Source organism: Mesoplodon bidens (assembly GCF_964165515.1).
Source record: "Mesoplodon bidens genome assembly, chromosome: X".
In the NCBI taxonomy this organism is placed as follows: domain Eukaryota; kingdom Metazoa; phylum Chordata; class Mammalia; order Artiodactyla; family Ziphiidae; genus Mesoplodon; species Mesoplodon bidens.
The window spans coordinates 125465802-125483739 of NC_138163.1; the positions used below are offsets into that span (position 1 = coordinate 125465802).

Below are 17938 nucleotides of genomic sequence, written 5' to 3' on the forward strand. Positions count from 1 at the left end.
TAAGTGCATTTAAAAGACTGTCAGTATGCTTATGAAGAGGTAAAGTCACTCTTATGTGACAGTAATAGTCCTTCAAAAAACAGCTATTCAAAAAGCTAGTTTCAGAGGTAAAGCAAACTCTGTCCGTTATGAACGTTTGATTCCTAAAGCAAGGTTTCTGGGATAGGATTGTGGCTTCTCTGGTACAGGCGTGGGGAGAGGAGAGAAGAAATAGGGTAGTGTCTGAAGATACCAGTCAAGGAGGCCAGTGCTATGGCGTGGGATGGCAGCAGGAATGAAGGAATGAAGTTCAGAGGGTTTACACTTGACTCTGCCTCCCCTTGGCTTTTATTGCTGCCCGTGACCCATCAGTTTGTGGCAACATGGGCTCTATGGAACAGGGAGCAAAGTTCCAGGTAGGGGCATTGGGTACCTTGACTGAGTTTCTGTGAATACCAGGCCTCCAGGTTGGATAGTTTAGGTGTAACCATCTCTGTTGATATCTCCATGTTCTTCATAATTGAGGCTTGTGTTGCTTCTTTGGTTTTATAGTTACCAGTATGAAAGATCCTTAGAATAATGACAGTTTCATTGTACATGCATTTTTAGAAATAAGGAAGATGACTTGCAAAGAATTCCTCAGTCTGAAAAAGTTTGCAAAGTCAAATGTTTACAGTGACAGATTTTTTTTCTTTTTTACTCAATTTTGTTTTTTCCAAACCATATGTTACTTTTCTATTTTTGGCTATTCATATTTTGATTTTGTCTATTTCTAGCCTCAAATTCAAGGCATCTGTTTTTACAGTAGTTTCTGCCCTTGTTGTCATATGGTTATATATATAGCATTCAGTCTATTTGAGGAGAAGGAAATCATAAATCTGTCTACTTAAGGAGATAGGAATTATATATATATATATATATATATATATATATATACACACACACACACACACACACACACACACACACACAAACATACATATAAAATATGAACCGTATGACTGGGACCGTATTTATTTCTTCTGGATTTCCTAAATTGCCTAGATTGGTAAAAAGAACACACTAGGTATTAAGTAAATGGTGGATGGAAAAATCTGGAGAACAGTAAGCAACCATACCTCTATCATGTCTTTTTAGATCAAAAGCAAGATACATATTAATTTATATCTCTAATCCATTTTAGTTCCTCTTCAGGTCAGCCATGTGTAAGCCAAACCAGCACAGGTATAACAGTAACTGGAAATAGGGGTTGCTGTTCATTTCTAAGTGTATTTCCTTTTCTACGATAATTGTATGTGCTACTCTCTTTTCATAGCTCAGAGAATGCAAGCAGTACCTTTCAATAATAAAGCATCTTCATGTGTCAACAGAAACGTACATTTAATGAGTACTGTTTGGCAATAAATATTAAATAAGGTTAAATCTCCAGGCATGAAAAGTTTTACCAGCGTGTTTTTGTCTGTACTTGTTAATGTTTTCTCCTTATAAGTATGCCTCCACATCTGATTTTAAAAAAACCCAAGACTTCCTCTGTCAGAGAGCACCTAGCAACTAGTGAATTATCATAGGAGTTCACAGGGTTGTCTTTTGGGCCTTCTTCTTCTTCTTTTTTGAAACACATGCACTTTGACTCGGGGGAGTGAATTTAATAGGCTTTTTTGTTAGAGGACAGAAAGCAAGGTGGCGTATTAGAAAAAGCATGCACTTAGGAGATAAAAGTCTCTTAGCCAAATGGGTGATCTTGGCAAAGTTAGCTAATCGCACAGAGCCTAAGTTTCCTCAGGTATAAAGTGGGGAATAATACCTACCTCATAGGACATTTGGGAGGATTACATGCAATAACAGATATTGAAGCACTTAGCATGTAATGGGTAGCCAGTACATGTTGGCACCTACCTCCTTTCTTTCTTCAGTTCCCCCTGTTCCAGGCTTCCAGGCCTACTCTTGACTTTATTTCCTGCCTTCTGATTGTTTCCCAAGATTTATTCATTTCTTTTGCATTTTCATAATTGAGTAACTTCATATCTCCTGGACATTTTTCTTACCCAAGCATTGTCTGTTCTACCTGAAGATAAGCTGAGGAACCAGGTATCTTTTGTGTTAGGTATTCGCATAAAACTTTTATTAAAGATGATTAGCACATCCTTCTGTATATTTTACATACTTTTTTCAAAGAGGTTTTTACTCACTTTGTTACCACTATGAACACATGGTTGTAGTGCTATGTATAATTTTCACCTTATCTTTTAAACAAATCTAATTTCTTTTTCAATAGTTTAATTAATACTGAATAGAGTTTTAGCATGGTGTGTATATGTGATATGATTGCTCTTTGGAGGAGAGATAAAAATACATGTATAATGTATATAGTTTAATTTTGCTGTTCAGTGTATTGAATGATTACTCATTCCTCTTTAGTTAAAGTAGTTTAAAAAGTATTTTGTTCTAGGTGCTGGGGATATGGCAGTGAACCAAACTGAGTCTTTGCCGTTGAAAAGCTCGCTTTCTAAAGTGAAAAAATTTTAATTTTTCATAATGCATTTTTCTTACTTTGGTCGTACATGTATATATGTACCATGCATCAAGGAGTTTTATTGTAATAGAATATTATATTTGGGGGGAATATTTGAAGCTATGGCTCAAATATTTTGTGTCCCAAGATTTATTAATATCAAATGTCAAATTTTTTAGATCAAATATTGACTTCATTACATTTGCCATGTTCCACAAAGTAATACTTTATTACAATACTTTATATAAAATATACTTGTTTTGGAGGTCTAACATTGGCTTGCAGGTTGAAAATATTTTTCGTTCATTTAGTAAATATTTTTTGAGGACCTCCTATACTCCTAGGTTCTGTCTTAAACTAACCTAGTACAGGAATTTAAACTCAGGCCCAGAGCGCAATCTATTTGCTTTTCTTCATGCCATATATTAAAAGGTGGGGACCAGAACTGTGGTGATGAATAGATTGGTCAAGAGAATGAGGATTTATTTGGGTTTAGTTACTGGGAAGGGGTCATTACCTTGGAAAGAATTTTTTTTAAATGGTTGGGGGGAAGAAAAGCTTATTATAGGAGACTAAGGAAGCCCAGAATAATAAGGAAACTGAAGTATGAAGTATAGGCGATTCTTCTTTGTATCTTGTTAGTGAGTAGAAGGAAGATTCATGCAAGGGCTTGAAAGTACCAAAAACTAGGGAAGGAAACTTCCAAATGAGGGATATATGAGGGTTGTAAGAGAGAGCAAGGAGTTGGGGATCAAGTGATTAAATACCATGAAGAGAGGAGATAATTGAAACTGTAATGTTCCAGAGGAACCAGAGAAGATAGTTATTAGGACAAAAGTGAAAGGGGATTTGGCCTAGAAGAGTAGAGAGAAAACTTCATTTGATATAAGAGGAAGAGATGAGAATGAATGAAAATAAAAGTATTTTAAGATGGAGGAATGGGATGTTTATGATCACTCCCAAAAGATAGCCTTTACTCTTCTCATAAAGTAGACGGTAGGGTCATTTGCTGAATGGAATAGGGTGAGAGGGAGAGGGGAGCTTAAAAAGGGGAAAATGTTCTGCCATTGAAACATACTTGGAAATCAGTGAGTTGAAGCAGTGACACCCCAGTTGAGGTTAGCATGGATGTTACAGTGATCTACAGTGTCCCAATGTTCTGTAGCAGGAGTTGGCAAACTACAACCTGAGGGCCACATTTAGCCCATGTAGCCTGTGAGCTAGGAATAGTTTTTATATTCATAAAGGGTTTAAAAAAAGAGAGAGACAAAGAAGATTGTATGACAGAGACCATATGTGACCTTCAAAGCCTAAAATATTTACTCTCTGGCCCCTTAAGGAGAGAACTGACCCTTGCTCAAGACCAGAGAAAGCAAATGATAGTGTGACTCAGTGGTTGGAGCTGACATGTTGGACATGATCAAAGATCAGGGGGTGATAACGTAAGGGATACTAGTTATGAGGGTTTTGGTGGAGGTGGACAGTTGGGTGCAGGTTGATAAGGGGGTAAAGTAAAGCCAGAAGAAAGCTAACAGATTGGATGAAAATGGAGAGGGCTTGTGGCTAGATCTCATAATGAGAATGAAAAGCATGATCAGTTGGTATAAAGCAAAGATGACAGGTAAGGAAGTTGGAGGTGGAGAAGGGAAGCACAGTTGGTTATCTTGGAGGTTGAAGAGCTTCACAAATTGTCTATTGATGAGGTCGGGATGATGGAGCATCAGAAGTATGATATTTAAATTCCTGAAGATGATAACAGGGAGACTCTGTAAGAAGAAATCATGTGAATTAGGTTACTAGAGTTATTTGAAGAAAGTGGAAGTGGGCATGGAGTATGATGAGGTAAACGATGGTAAGGAGTTAAACAGAGGCTGGTGTAGGTAGATAAATTACTATAAATAAGGGGAGGGGGAAAGTGATGGGGTGGCAGTTAAGTGGTCCTCCATTTGCCCTGTCAGCTGTTCCATCCTCTTGACTAGGTAATTGATAGAGGTAGACAAAAAGGCTGCAGGGAGGGCTTCCCTGGTGGCGCAGTGGTTGAGAGTCCGCCTGCCGATGCAGGGGACGCGGGTTCGTGCCCCGGTCCGGGAAGACCCCACATGCCGCGGAGCGGCTGGGCCCGTGAGCCATGACCGCTGGGCCTGCGCGTCCGGAGCCTGTGCTCCGCAACGGGAGAGGCCACAACAGTGAGAGGCCCACGCACCGCAAAAAAAAAAAAAAAAAAAAAAAAAAAAAAAAAAAAAAAGGCTGCAGGGAAGATGTGGTATTCTCCATAGAAGGTCACATTTACACATAGTCTTTGAGGATGGGAGAAGCAAAGTGGTAGATTAGTTTCAAGTTGTAAAATGAAGCCCTCAAAATAAAAGTGGTTGATGTTTTTTGCACAGATGTATAAATGTTTTACTTATACAGCTCTTCCTGTAAAGACTTTTTGACGTTAGTACTATTTACTATGTAAAGTTCATTTTTTGTACTAATGAAATTATTAAGGGATTAATACTAAAAGTATCTCTCTTTACTTAACTATGAATATATACAAGAGTAACCTGGCAGGTAATGTTCATTTGAAATATTAAAACTGTCTTGATTGGGCTACAAATAACTAATAGATACAAATCAGTTGGGCATGATAGTGGTCTTTCCATGACAATGTTAATGTAGAGTCTATATTATAGCTTATGAAGCTTTACTATTAAACATACATATAGGAACATAATGTACTTTAGCCGCTAAGACTCTAGTTAGGGGGATTCCCCTGGCGTTTAAAAGATGAAGCAGGAGCCGTTGATAGCTGCTTTGTTATGTTTTTCTGTATTGGCGGGCAAAATGATTCCTGTATATATGGCATAATTGGATAGTATTTTCTGAAGGAAAAACTCTTTTCTGTGCCAAGGACTAAAAATATGAGAAGCAGACAAAAGGTAAATTGATAGAAATTTTCACTGTGCTAATTAAGTGGGAAGTTACTGGTTCTTATTATAAAAGCCTCTTTATTTTTTCTGGAGAATCCAACTATTTCCTGATAATCTGAAATCTTAAATACCTAAAACGTGATTTTAAATGGTACCTTTATTTTAAGTGGTTTTCAATGAATGACCTTTGGAATATTTTTAAAGATTGAGTTAAATTTCTTTTGAATCATAAGAAGAAAATACCTTAATTATGTCATTTATTTTAATTGTATTTTTGTGTTGTGTGTTTTTTCCCTCAGTTCCTGTTACAAAGAATATAGCAAAAACACAGTCTTCTCCTTCCAAAGCAACCCAGCGTTCAATGCAGTCTCTACAGAAAACTGCTGTAGTATTACCAACACAACAGATCAAGAAATCAGGTCGGACTAAACCACCTGCACATACTTCAGTCCCCAAGAAGGGGAGTTCTGTTAAAAATATCACACCAAGGAAAAAAGGCCCAAACTCAGGAAGAAAGGTTAGTTGTATCTCCTACTAATTTGTATTACAGGTCTCTGTAGTGCCTTATTATTAAACATACAGTTTAGGACTTACTAAGAGTGTTATGATGCCTTTTAGGAATGTACCAAGAGTATATAAGGCTTTTTACAAGGTGGAGCGGGGAGAGGAAGGGAAGGATTGGGAGTTTGGGACTAGCAGATGTAAACTATATATAGGATGGATAAATAACAAGGACCTACTATATAGCACAGGGAACTATATTCAATATCCTGTGATAAACCATAATGGAAAGGAATATGAAAAAGGATATATAACTGAGTCACTTTGCTATACAGCAGAAATTAAACACAACATTGTTGTGTCAATCAACTATACCTAATTAAAAATTAAAAAAAAGCATATAAGGCTTTTTAAGGCCCCTGTAACAATCAAGATTGTTATTTCTTTTCTTGGATAAATTTAAAACTGAATCGTGTTCGACCTCTTCAAAACCACATTGAAGATACTGCATGGGTGTATTTATGTTCGAGCCAGTTTATTTAAAACTCAGTATACTTTAAAAATCAATGCGAAGTGAATTTTACTGTACATAGATTATACCTCAGTAAAATGGGGGTGAGGGGGAAATCAGTGTGATGATAAATTCAGTGATGCTAAAGTCACATCCTACCTAACTGACTCTCCCCCAAAGAAAACAACTCTAAAACCTGGAAATAATAGAAAAAGCAGCTACCCGAAGACACTGGAGAATGAATGGAAGCAGACAGACTGTGGTTGGGGGGAATACACATAGGAGGAGGGGTGTTATACGAAATGCTATATTCAGCAAACATACTCTTCAAGAATGAAGAACTAAAGACATTTTCAGGTTAAAAGCATACAAAAAATTCATCACTGGCAGACAAACACTGTAAGAAATGCTGAAGGAAGTTATCTCTAGGTAAATACTAATGACTTTCTTTTTGCTTTTTTCCTCTTAATTTCTTTATAAAAATAGGACTATTTAAAGCAATAATTATAATGCAATACAGTCTTGTGGGGTTTATAACATACATAGATATAATACATAAAAAATGATAGTATAAAGGCTTAGGGGTGGGGGATATGGATTTGTAGCATTGCAAGGTTTCAACATTTTCTGTTAAGTAGTACAATATTAACTTTATGTGGATTGTACATTGAAACTCCCAGAGCATATTGTAAAAATACAAATGCAAAGAAATATAGCTAAAAAGCCAATAGGAAAATTAAAATGGAATTCTAAGGACTATTCAAGTAATCAACAACAACAAAAAAGAGGAAAGTAAGACAGAGGAACAAAACACAGAGGAAACAAACAGAAAACAAATAATAAATGGTAGACCCAGACCGAAACTTATTAATAATTACTTTAAAAATTAGTCAACTAACCTTTTCAGTTAGAAGACAGAGATTATCAAAATGGATTTTTTAAAAGATCCAAATACATCCTGTCTACAAGAAATACACTCTAAATATAAAGACATAGAATCTCTCTAGATGTTAGAACTGAATTAAATTTCAGCAGTATTACCTTAAACATTTCTGAGTTCAGCCACCTGATATCAATATATATAACGTTTCTATTTTGTTACAACTAATGTTTGCAGTATGGAGCAAAATGACAATACCATTTTGATTTTAAAAACTTACATTAGTATTGGTATTTTATTTTAAAAGGCATTCAAAATTTATAAAATAAAAATCAAAAGTCAGGGCTTCCCTGGTGGCGCAGTGGTTAAGAGTCTGCCTGCTCATGCAGGGGACACGGGTTCGTGCCCCGGTCCGGGAAGATCCCACATGCCGCGGAGCGGCTGGGCCCGTGAGCCATGGCCGCTGAGCCTGCGCATCTGGAGCCTGTGCTCTGCAACGGGAGAGGCCACAGCAGTGAGAGGCCCGTGTACCGCAAGAAGAAAAAAAATCAAAAGTCAATAAAACTGAATATTTTTCAAATATAAAATCATAAATATTGAAAAAATCAAATAAGCAGATTATTCTAATGTAAATTCTTAGCAGATGAAATTTTTTAAAATAAAAATAAATTATAAGGGGACTTCCCTGGTGGCGCAGTGGTTAAGTCTCCACACTCCCAATGCAGGGGGCCTGGGTTCAATGCCTGGTCAGGGAACTAGATCCCACATGCATGCCGCAACTAAGAGTTCGCATGCCACAACTAAGGAGCTGGAAAGCCACTACTAAGGAGCCCTCCTGCCGCAACTAAGACCCAGTGCAACCAAATAAATAAATAAATAATTTAAAAAAATAAATTGTATAAACTTAAGGAAAGTTAATGAAATTTAAAGGCAAATCATTTATTTTAAATGCATTTTAAAAATTAAAATGTATCAAGGGTGTCATTGATGCATATATTTAGTACATATTTTCCAGTTGCTGAGAAAAGTCTTTGTGATTAGCTGGTATATGGTCAAGATATGATAACTCCAAAAAGTTTCTCTTCATGCTTTTACTTTCAAATAATTCCAATGCCGATTTGACAATTTTGAAGAGATCTTTTTGAAAATATTGTTGCATGGTGGTGAGGAGGGGCAAGGGAAAGATAATGTAATTTTTTTGATAATAAACTTTTTTGTTGCAAAGGAAGCATTTCGATCCACCTTCATCTTTTTTAGCTTCATTATTTCATCATAAAAAGATGAAGATTCAACTCTTTGAACTAGAGTAAGAATTGTTCTTGCTGTACTCTCCTTTGTCAATTATTTTCTTCCCTTCCTTAAGCATTCTAGAAGTATGGAAGTATGGAAGCACATTTTCCAAATAAATGTATTCAATTTACATTGTTAGTGCAAACACACTATTTTGGTATGTCCTAAGTCAAAGGATTTAGATTTTAGATTTTTAAAATACTGAAAGAATGAGAATATATTGACACAATAATTGTAATTTAGTATTTTCAAAATAATTTACTAAGATACTGTGAACCCAAATGACAGTCACTAATTTAAACAAAGAAAGAAAAATCCAACAACACTGTTTGTTTTTTTCTCCTTTTTCCCTGCCTTTTAAATATCTTCTATTATTACCTTTTCTAGGCACAAGATCCCCTTCTCTGATACTGAAGAGTTGTGTTTGAAGATAGCTCCTAGAAAACCCCAAGAGTTGATATAAAATAAACAAAACACTAGTGACGTTAACAATACCCAGAAGACATTTGGTTCTTACATACAACAGGCATAATTTTGTATGGACTTTAGCAAGCCACTTACGATTTTGTCAAAATTATCGTATGTAATATGGAGAAATGCAGGCTAGATATGGTAAAAACCCAGATGAGTGACTGCTTTCTGAAGACAAACTTTGTCCTCTGCCTTGTTGAGGTCCCCCACCCTCATCTGATGAATTGCTGGATTAGATTTCCAAACTCCTTTAGCAGTGTAAAAAACTTACTGGGAGGGGAGGGGAGGACTTCCGGGTAAGGTGGCGGAAGAGTAAGACGCGGAGATCACCTTCCTCCCCACGGATACACCAGAAATACAGCTACACGTGGAACAACCCCTACAGAACACCTACTGAATGCTGGCAGAAGACCCCAGACCTCCCAAAAGGCAAGAAACTCCCCACATACCTGGTAGGGCAAAGCGGAGAGATTCCCGCACATAGGATCGGTGCCGAGCGGCACTCACCCGCCCGAGAGGCTTGTCTGCTCGCCCGCCAGGGCGGGCGGCGCTGGAAGCTGAGGCTCAGGCTTCGGTCAGAGCCCAGGGAAAGAACTGGGGCTGGCGGCGAGAACTCAGCCTGAAGGGGGCTAATGTGCCACAGCTAGCCGGCAGGGAGTCCGGGAAAACTCTGGAGCTGCCGAAGAGGCAAGAGACTTTTTCTTCCCTCTTGGTTTCCTGGTGCGCGAGGAGAGGGGATTAAGAGCGCTGCTTAAAGGGGCTCCACAGACGGGCGCGAGTCACGACTGAAAGCGCGGAGCCCAGTGACAGGCGTGGGACGCTGGGGCTGCTGCTGCTGCCGCCAAGAAGCCTGTGTGCGAGCGCAGGTCACTGTCCACACCGCCCTTCCGGGAGCCTGTGCAGCCCGCCACTGCCGGGGTCCCGGGATCCAGGGGCGGCTTCCCTGGGAGAACGCACGGCGCGCCTCGGGCTGGTGCAACGTCACGCCGAACTCTGCTGCTGCAGGCTTGCCCCGCACTCTGTGCCCCTCCCTCCCGCCCGGCCTGAGTGAGCCAGAGTCCCCGAAGAGGCTGCTCCTTTAACCCTGTCCTGTCTGAGCGAAGAACAGAAGCCCTCCGGCGACCTACACGCAGAGGCGGGGCCAAATCCAAAGCTGAGACCCAGGAGCTGTGAGAACAAAGAAGAGAAAGGGAAACCTCTCCCAGCAGCCTCAGAAGCAGCGGATTAAAGCTCCACAATCAACTTGATGTACCCTGCATCTGTGGAATACATGAATAGACAACAAATCATCCCAAATTGAGGAGCCAGGAGTCAGTGCTGTGCCTCTGAGGTGGGAGAGCCAACTTCAGGACACTGGTCCACAAGAGACCTCCCAGCTCCACATAATATCAAACGGTGAAAATGTTCCAGAGATCTCCATCTCAACACCAGCACCCAGCTTCACTCAACGACCAGCAAGCTACAGTGCTGGACACCCTATGCCAAACAACTAGCAAGACAGAAACACAACGCCACCCATTAGCAGAGAGGTGGCCTAAAATCATAAAAAGTCCGCAGACACCCCAAAACACACCACCAGACGTGGACCTGCCCACCAGAAAGACAAGATCCAGCCTCATTCACCAGAACACAGGCACTAGTACCTTCCACCAGGAAGCCTACACAACCCACTAAACCAACCTTAGCCACTGGAGACAGACACCAAAAACAACGGGAGCTACGAACCTGCAGCCTGCAAAAAGGAGACCCCAAACACAGTAACATAAGCAAAATGAGAAGACAGAAGAACACACAGCAGGAGAAGGAACAAGATAAAAACCCACCAGACCTAACAAATGAAGACGTAATAGGCAGTCTACCTGAAAAAGAATTCAGAATAATGATGGTAAAGATGATCCAAGATTCTATTTCCCAGATCCAAATCTTGGAAATAGAACAGACAAAATGCAAGAAACAGTTAACAAGGACCTAGAAGAACTAAAGATGAATCAAGCATCGATTAAAAACACAATAACTGAAATAAAAAATACTCTAGATGGGATCAATAGCAGAATAACTGAGGCAGAAGAACGGATAAGTGAGGTGGAAGATAAAATAGTGGAAATAACTGCTGCAGAGAAAAATAAAAAAGAATGAAAAGAACAGAGGACAGTCTCAGAGACCTCTGGGACAACATTAAACGCACCAACATTCGAATTATAGGGGTTCCAGAAGAAGAAGAGAAAAAGAAAGGGACTGAGAAAATATTTGAAGAGATTATAGTTGAAAACTTCCCTAATATGGGAAAGGAAATAGTTAATCAAGTCCAGGAAGCACAGAGAGTCCCATACAGAATAAATCCAAGGAGAAATACGCCAAGACACATATTAATCAAACTGTCAAAAATTAAACACAAAGAAATCATATTAAAAGCAGCAAGGCAAAAACAACAAATAACACACAAGGGAATCCCCATCAGGATAACAGCTGATCTCTCAGCAGAAACTCTACAAGCCAGAAGGGAGTGGCAGGACATAATTAAAGTGATGAAGGACAAAAACCTGCAACCAAGATTACTCTACCCAGCAAGGATCTCATTCAGATTTGATGGAGAAATTAAAACGTTTACAGACAAGCAAAAGCTGAGAGAGTTCAGCACCACCAAACCAGCTTTACAACAAATGCTAAAGGAACTTCTCTAGGCAAGAAACACAACAGAAGGAAAAGACCTACAATAACGAACCCAAAACAATTAAGAAAATGGGAATAGGAACATACATATCGATCATTACCTTAAATGTAAATGGACTAAATGCTCCCACCAAAAGACACAGTTTGGCTGAATGGATACAAAAACAAGACCCATCTATATGCTGTCTACAAGAGACCCACTTCAGACCTAGAGACACATACAGACTGAAAGTAAGGGGATGGAAAAAGATATTCCATGCAAATGGAAACCAAAAGAAAGCTGGAGTAGCAATTCTCATATCAGACAAAATAGACTTTAAAATAAAGACTACTAGAAGAGACAAAGAAGGACACTACATAATGATCAAGGGATCGATCCAAGAAGAAGATATAACAATTGTAAATATTTATGCACCCAACATAGGAGCACCTCAATACATAAGGCAAATACTAACAGCCATAAAAGGAGAAATCGACAGTAACACAATCATAGTAGGGGACTTTAACACCCCACTTTCACCAATGGACAGATCTTCCAAAATGAAAATAAATAAGGAAACACAAGCTTTAAATGATACATTAAACAAGATGGACTTAATTGATATTTATAGGACATTCCATCCAAAAACAACAGAATACACATTTTTCTCAAGTGCTCATGGAACATTCTCCAGGATAGATCATATCTTGGGTCACAAATCAAGCCTTGGTAAATTTAAGAAAATTGAAATTGTATCAAGTGTCTTTTCTGACCACAATGCTATGAGACTAGATATCAATTACAGGAAAAGAGCTGTAAAAAATACAAACACATGGAGGCTAAACAATACACTACTCAATAACGAAGTGATCACTGAAGAAATCAAAGAGGAAATTAAAAAATACCTAGAAACAAATGACAATGGAGACACGACGACCCAAAACCTATGGGATGCAGCAAAAGCAGTTCTAAGAGGGAAGTTTATAGCAATACAATCCCACCTTAAGAAACAGGAAACATCTCGAATAAACAACCTAACCTTGCACCTAAAGCAATTAGAGAAAGAAGAACAAAAACACCCCAAAGTTAGCAGAAGGAAAGAAATCATAAAAATCAGATCAGAAATAAATGAAAAAGAAATGAAGGAAACGATAGCAAAGATCAATAAAACTAAAAGCTGGTTCTTTGAGAAGATAAACATAATTGATATACCATTAGCCAGACTCATCAAGAAAAGAGGGGAGAAGACTCAAATCAATAGAATTAGAAATGAAAAAGGAGAAGTAACAACTGACACTGCAGAAATACAAAAGATCATGAGAGATTACTACAAGCAACTCTATGCCCATAAAATGGACAACCTGGAAGAGATGGACAAATTCTTAGAAATGCACAACCTGCCAAGACTGACTCAGGAAGAAATAGAAAATATGAATAGACCAATCACAAGCACTGAAATTGAAACTGTGATTAAAAATCTTCCATCAAACAAAAGTCCAGGACCAGATGGCTTCACAGGCGAATTCTATCAAACATTTAGAGAAGAGCTAACACCCATCCTTCTCAAACTCTTCCAAACAATATCAGAGGAAGGAACACTCCCAAACTCATTCTACGAGGCCACCATCACCTTGATACCAAAACCAGGCAAGGATGTCACAAAGAAAGTAAACTACAGGCCAATATCACTGATGAACATGTATGCAAAAATCCTCAACAAAATACTAGCAAAGAGAATCCAACAGCACATTAAAAGGATCATACACCATGATCAAGTGGGGTTTATTCCAGGAATGCAAGGATTCTTCAATATACGCAAATCAATCAATGTGATACACCATATTAACAAGTTGAAGGAGAAAAACCATATGATCATCTCAATAGATGCAGAGAAAGCTTTCGACAAAATTCAACACCCATTTATGATAAAAACCCTGCAGAAAGTAGGCATAGAGGGAACTTTCCTCAACATCATAAAGGCCATATATGACAAACCCACAGCCAACATTGTCCTCAATGGTGAAAAACTGAAACCATTTCCACTAAGATCAGGAACAAGACAAGGCTGCCCACTCTCACCACTCTTATTCAACATAGTTTTGGAAGTTTTAGCCACAGCAATCAGAGAAGAAAAGGAAATAAAAGGAATCCAAATTGGAAAAGAAGAAGTAAAGCTGTCACTGTTTGCAGATGACATGATACTATACATAGAGAATCCTAAAGATGCTACCGAAAAACTACTAGAACTAATCAATGAATTTGGTAAAGTAGCAGGATACAAAATTAATGTACAGAAATCTCTGGCATTCCTGTACACTAATGATGAAAAATCTGAAAATGAAATCAAGAAAACACTCCCATTTACCATTGCAACAAAAAGAATAAAATATCTAGGAATAAACCTACCTAAGGAGACAAAAGACCTGTATGCAGAAAATTATAAGACACTGATGAAAGAAATTAAAGATGATACAAATAGATGGAGAGATATACCATGCTCCTGGATTGGAAGAATCAATATTGTGACAATGACTCTACTACCCAAAGCAATCTACAGATTCAATGCAATCCCTATCAAACTACCACTGGCATTTTTCACAGAACTAGTACAAAAAATTTCAAAATTTGTTTGGAAACACAAAAGACCCCGAATAGCCAAAGCGATCTTGAGAACGAAAAACGGAGCTGGAGGAATCAGGCTCCCTGACTTCAGACTATACTACAAAGCTACAGTAATCAAGACAGTGTGGTACTGGCATAAAAACAGAAAGATAGATCAGTGGATCAGGATAGAAAGCCCAGAGATAAACCCACGCACATATGGCCAACTTATCTTTGATAAAGGAGCCAGGAATGTACAGTGGAGAAAGGACAGCCTCTTCAATAAGTGGTGCTGGGAAAACTGGACAGGGACATGTAAAAGTTTGAGATTAGATCATTCCCTAACACCATACACAAAAATAAGCTCAAAATGGATTAAAGACTTAAATGTAAGGCCAGAAACTATCAAGCTCTTAGAGGAAAACATAGGCAGAACACTCTATGACATAAATCACAGCAAGATCCTTTTGGACCCACCTCCTAGAGAAATGGAAATAAAAACAAAGATAAACAAATGGGACCTAATGAAACTTCAAAGCTTTTGCACAGCAAAGGAAACCATAAACAAGACCAAAAGACAACCCTCAGAATGGGAGAAAATATTTGCAAATGAAGCAACTGACAAAGGATTAATCTCCAAAATTTATAAACAGCTCATGCAGCTCAATAGCAAAAAAACAAACAACCCAATCCAAAAATGGGCAGAAGACTTAAATAGGCATTTCTCCAAAGAAGATATACAGACTGCCAACAAACACATGAAAGAATGCTCAACATCATTAATCATTAGAGAAATGCAAATCAAAACTACAATGAGATATCATCTCACACCAGTCAGAATGGCCATCATCAAGAAATCTAGAAACAATAAATGCTGGAGAGGGTGTGGAAAAAGGGAACACTCTTGCACTGCTGGTGGGAATGTGAATTGGTACAGCCACTATGGAGAACAGTATGGAGGTTCCTTAAAAAACTAAAAATAGAACTACCATATGACCCAGCAATCCCACTGCTAGGCATATACCCTGAGAAAACCAGAATTCCAAAAGAGACATGTACCAAAATGTTCATTGCAGCTCTATTCACAATAGCCCGGAGCTGGAAACAACCTAAGTGTCCATCATCGGATGAATGGATAAAGAAGATGTGGCACATATATACAATGGAATATTACTCAGCCATAAAAAGAAACGAAATTGAGCTATTTGTAATGAGGTGGATAGACCTAGAGTCTGTCATACAGAGTGAAGTAAGTCAGAAAGAGAAAGACAAATACCGTATGCTAACACATATATATGGAATTAAAAAAAAAAGTCATGAAGGACCTAGGGGCAAAACGGGAATAAAGACACAGACCTACTTGAGAATGGACTTGAGGATATGGGGAGGGGGAAGTGTAAGCTGTGACAAAGCGAAAGAGAGGCATGGACATATATACACTACCAAACGTAAGGTAGATAGATAGTGGGAAGCAGCCACAGAGCACAGGGAGATCAGCTCGGTGCTTTGTGACCGCCTGGAGGGGTGGGATGGGGAGGGTGGGAGGGAGGGAGATGCATGAGGGAAGGGATGTGGGAACAGATGTATATGTATGACTGATTCACTTTGTTATAAAGCAGAAACTAATTAAAAAATTAAAAAAAAAACTTACTGGGAACCTCAAAAAAAAAAATAAAACAAGTTTTACAGAGTGAATTATTTTGGCTAAAGTGTGACTAGTTGGAACAGGGGGTAGCATTGGGAATCCCAGCCTCTTGGTCTCTTCCTCTCCTACCTGACCAGCTTATGGGCCCCTCTTAGGAGCACAGTCTGAAAAGTACTGCAGTTTGTGACACAGGGATTTCCAACCCAGAGGACTTCAGACAACTGATCATTTGTGAACCAGTGATGCCAATAATTTTATGACCTCCTTATCTAGGAATTTTTTTTTTAACAGGAAAAATGTATTCCTGTTGTATGTTCCACATCTTCAACTTCTGTCAGTATGCTGGCCAGAGGACGTGGTGGTGTTTTATATGATAAGGATGCTATTCCTGGGCCATCTAAAATAGTGATGTCTACAGGTAAATTAATATTTTTAAAAGAGTATAAGATTAGTTATCTTTTGTTGTATTATTTTCAGTGTCTTTGAAGTCCTGGAAATAAAATAAGAGGGAAAAAGGATAATAGTAGACGTTTCTTTTAGCATTTTTCATATTAAAATATTTTGAAATTCTGATTGTTCATTTTGATGTCAAGGAAAAACAGTCTGTTTAAATACATAAGTCACTTGAAAATTCAACACCCTTAAGATATCCCTCTTGGTAAGATTTATAAAATTTACATTATTGTCAAATCTATTCTTGTTTTCCCATTATCTCATTTCACAATTTGTCTTTTTTGTCTTGTATGTATTTTTAAGGTACCTCAAACCTTATTTTAATGTCTTATAAAATTTTCACAGATCCTTGCCTGTCAGGGGGCATGATGACTTTAAATTGTTCTTTGCTTTGTGAAGAGTGTGAAATGACAGACACCCAAACTAATCAGTCCCTTTTATTTGTCATTTCCTGCAAGTTTCCTTATTCCTTTTCTGTTTTTTAAAGCAAGTTTTTTTGCTCCCTCTCCTAGATCCTTAATTATCTCTCTTACATTCTTTTGTTCCTTGGACTTTTCCCCTCAATTTTTCTTTTCTTATTAGAAAGAAATTATAATTTAATTTAATTTTTTGAAATAGAAATCACTTTCAAAATGATTATTGTAACATACCCCCCACCCTTTTTTTGGGCTGTGTTGGGTCTTTGTTGCTGCTCGTGGGTTTTCTCTAGTTTTGGCGAGTGGGGGCTACTCTTTGTTGCGGTGCACAGGCTTCTCGTTGCAGTGGTTTCTTCTCTTGTTGTGGAGCACGGGCTGTAGAGTGCAGGCTCAGTAGTTGTGGTGCACAGGCTTAGTTGGTCTCCGGCATGTGGGATCTTCCCAGACCAGGGCTCGAACCCGTGTCCCCTCATTGGCAGGTGGATTCTTAACCACTGCACCACCAGGGAAGCCCGTAACATACCTCATTTTGTCTCTTTATTATTTCTGATTTTTAGTCCATTAGGAGGGGAGCCTAGCTAAACGAGAATAAACATTGAAATCCTTGTTTAGCTCACTTGTGTTCAGTAGAACGTTGTCCATGCCATCAGCACCTCATGTTAAGTTTTTAATAGGTGTTTCATTTCTGTGACAGAGTCCATCCTTCCTCTGGCTATTGCCACAAAGCTTAATTATCATATATTTCAAAATAGTGAAAGTGAGATTAATAGGTTTTTATTGTACTAAATATAGACTGTATACATGAAAATTTTGCAGTAAATTGAGTAGTGGATAAAAATAATGTGCCTCTTGATTTAGGGGGACAATATATTTTCTGTTTGTTAATAATCATATTACATTGTGTGTTAATTTGTATTTGATTCTAAGTGAAGAAAAAGTATAGAAAGTTGATTGATTGTGATTATAGATTATTTGCTTCTAAATTCTAAATGCTTTTATTATACGAAGGAAAGCATTTATTTTTAAACTTTTCTTGCATGCACCTCAGCATGTATATAAAGAGCATTTTTATTTTCTTAAAAATTAATGAAAAGGGCTTCCCTGGTGGCGCAGTGGT

At 38.2% G+C, this 17938-nt stretch overlaps 1 protein-coding gene across 5 annotated transcripts in view; it reads left to right on the forward strand.

The window, feature by feature from the left end:
• LOC308609219 (sex comb on midleg-like protein 2) overlaps positions 1-17938 on the forward strand; it is a 142793-nt gene that overhangs the window by 86265 nt on the left and 38590 nt on the right. For all 5 annotated transcript variants that reach the window (XM_081222842.1, XM_081222839.1, XM_081222838.1 and 2 more), the window contains exons 8-9: positions 5703-5920; positions 16244-16370. In XM_081222842.1, coding sequence (XP_081078968.1) covers positions 5703-5920; positions 16244-16370 — 345 coding nt within the window. The remainder of the gene's footprint in view (positions 1-5702; positions 5921-16243; positions 16371-17938) is intronic.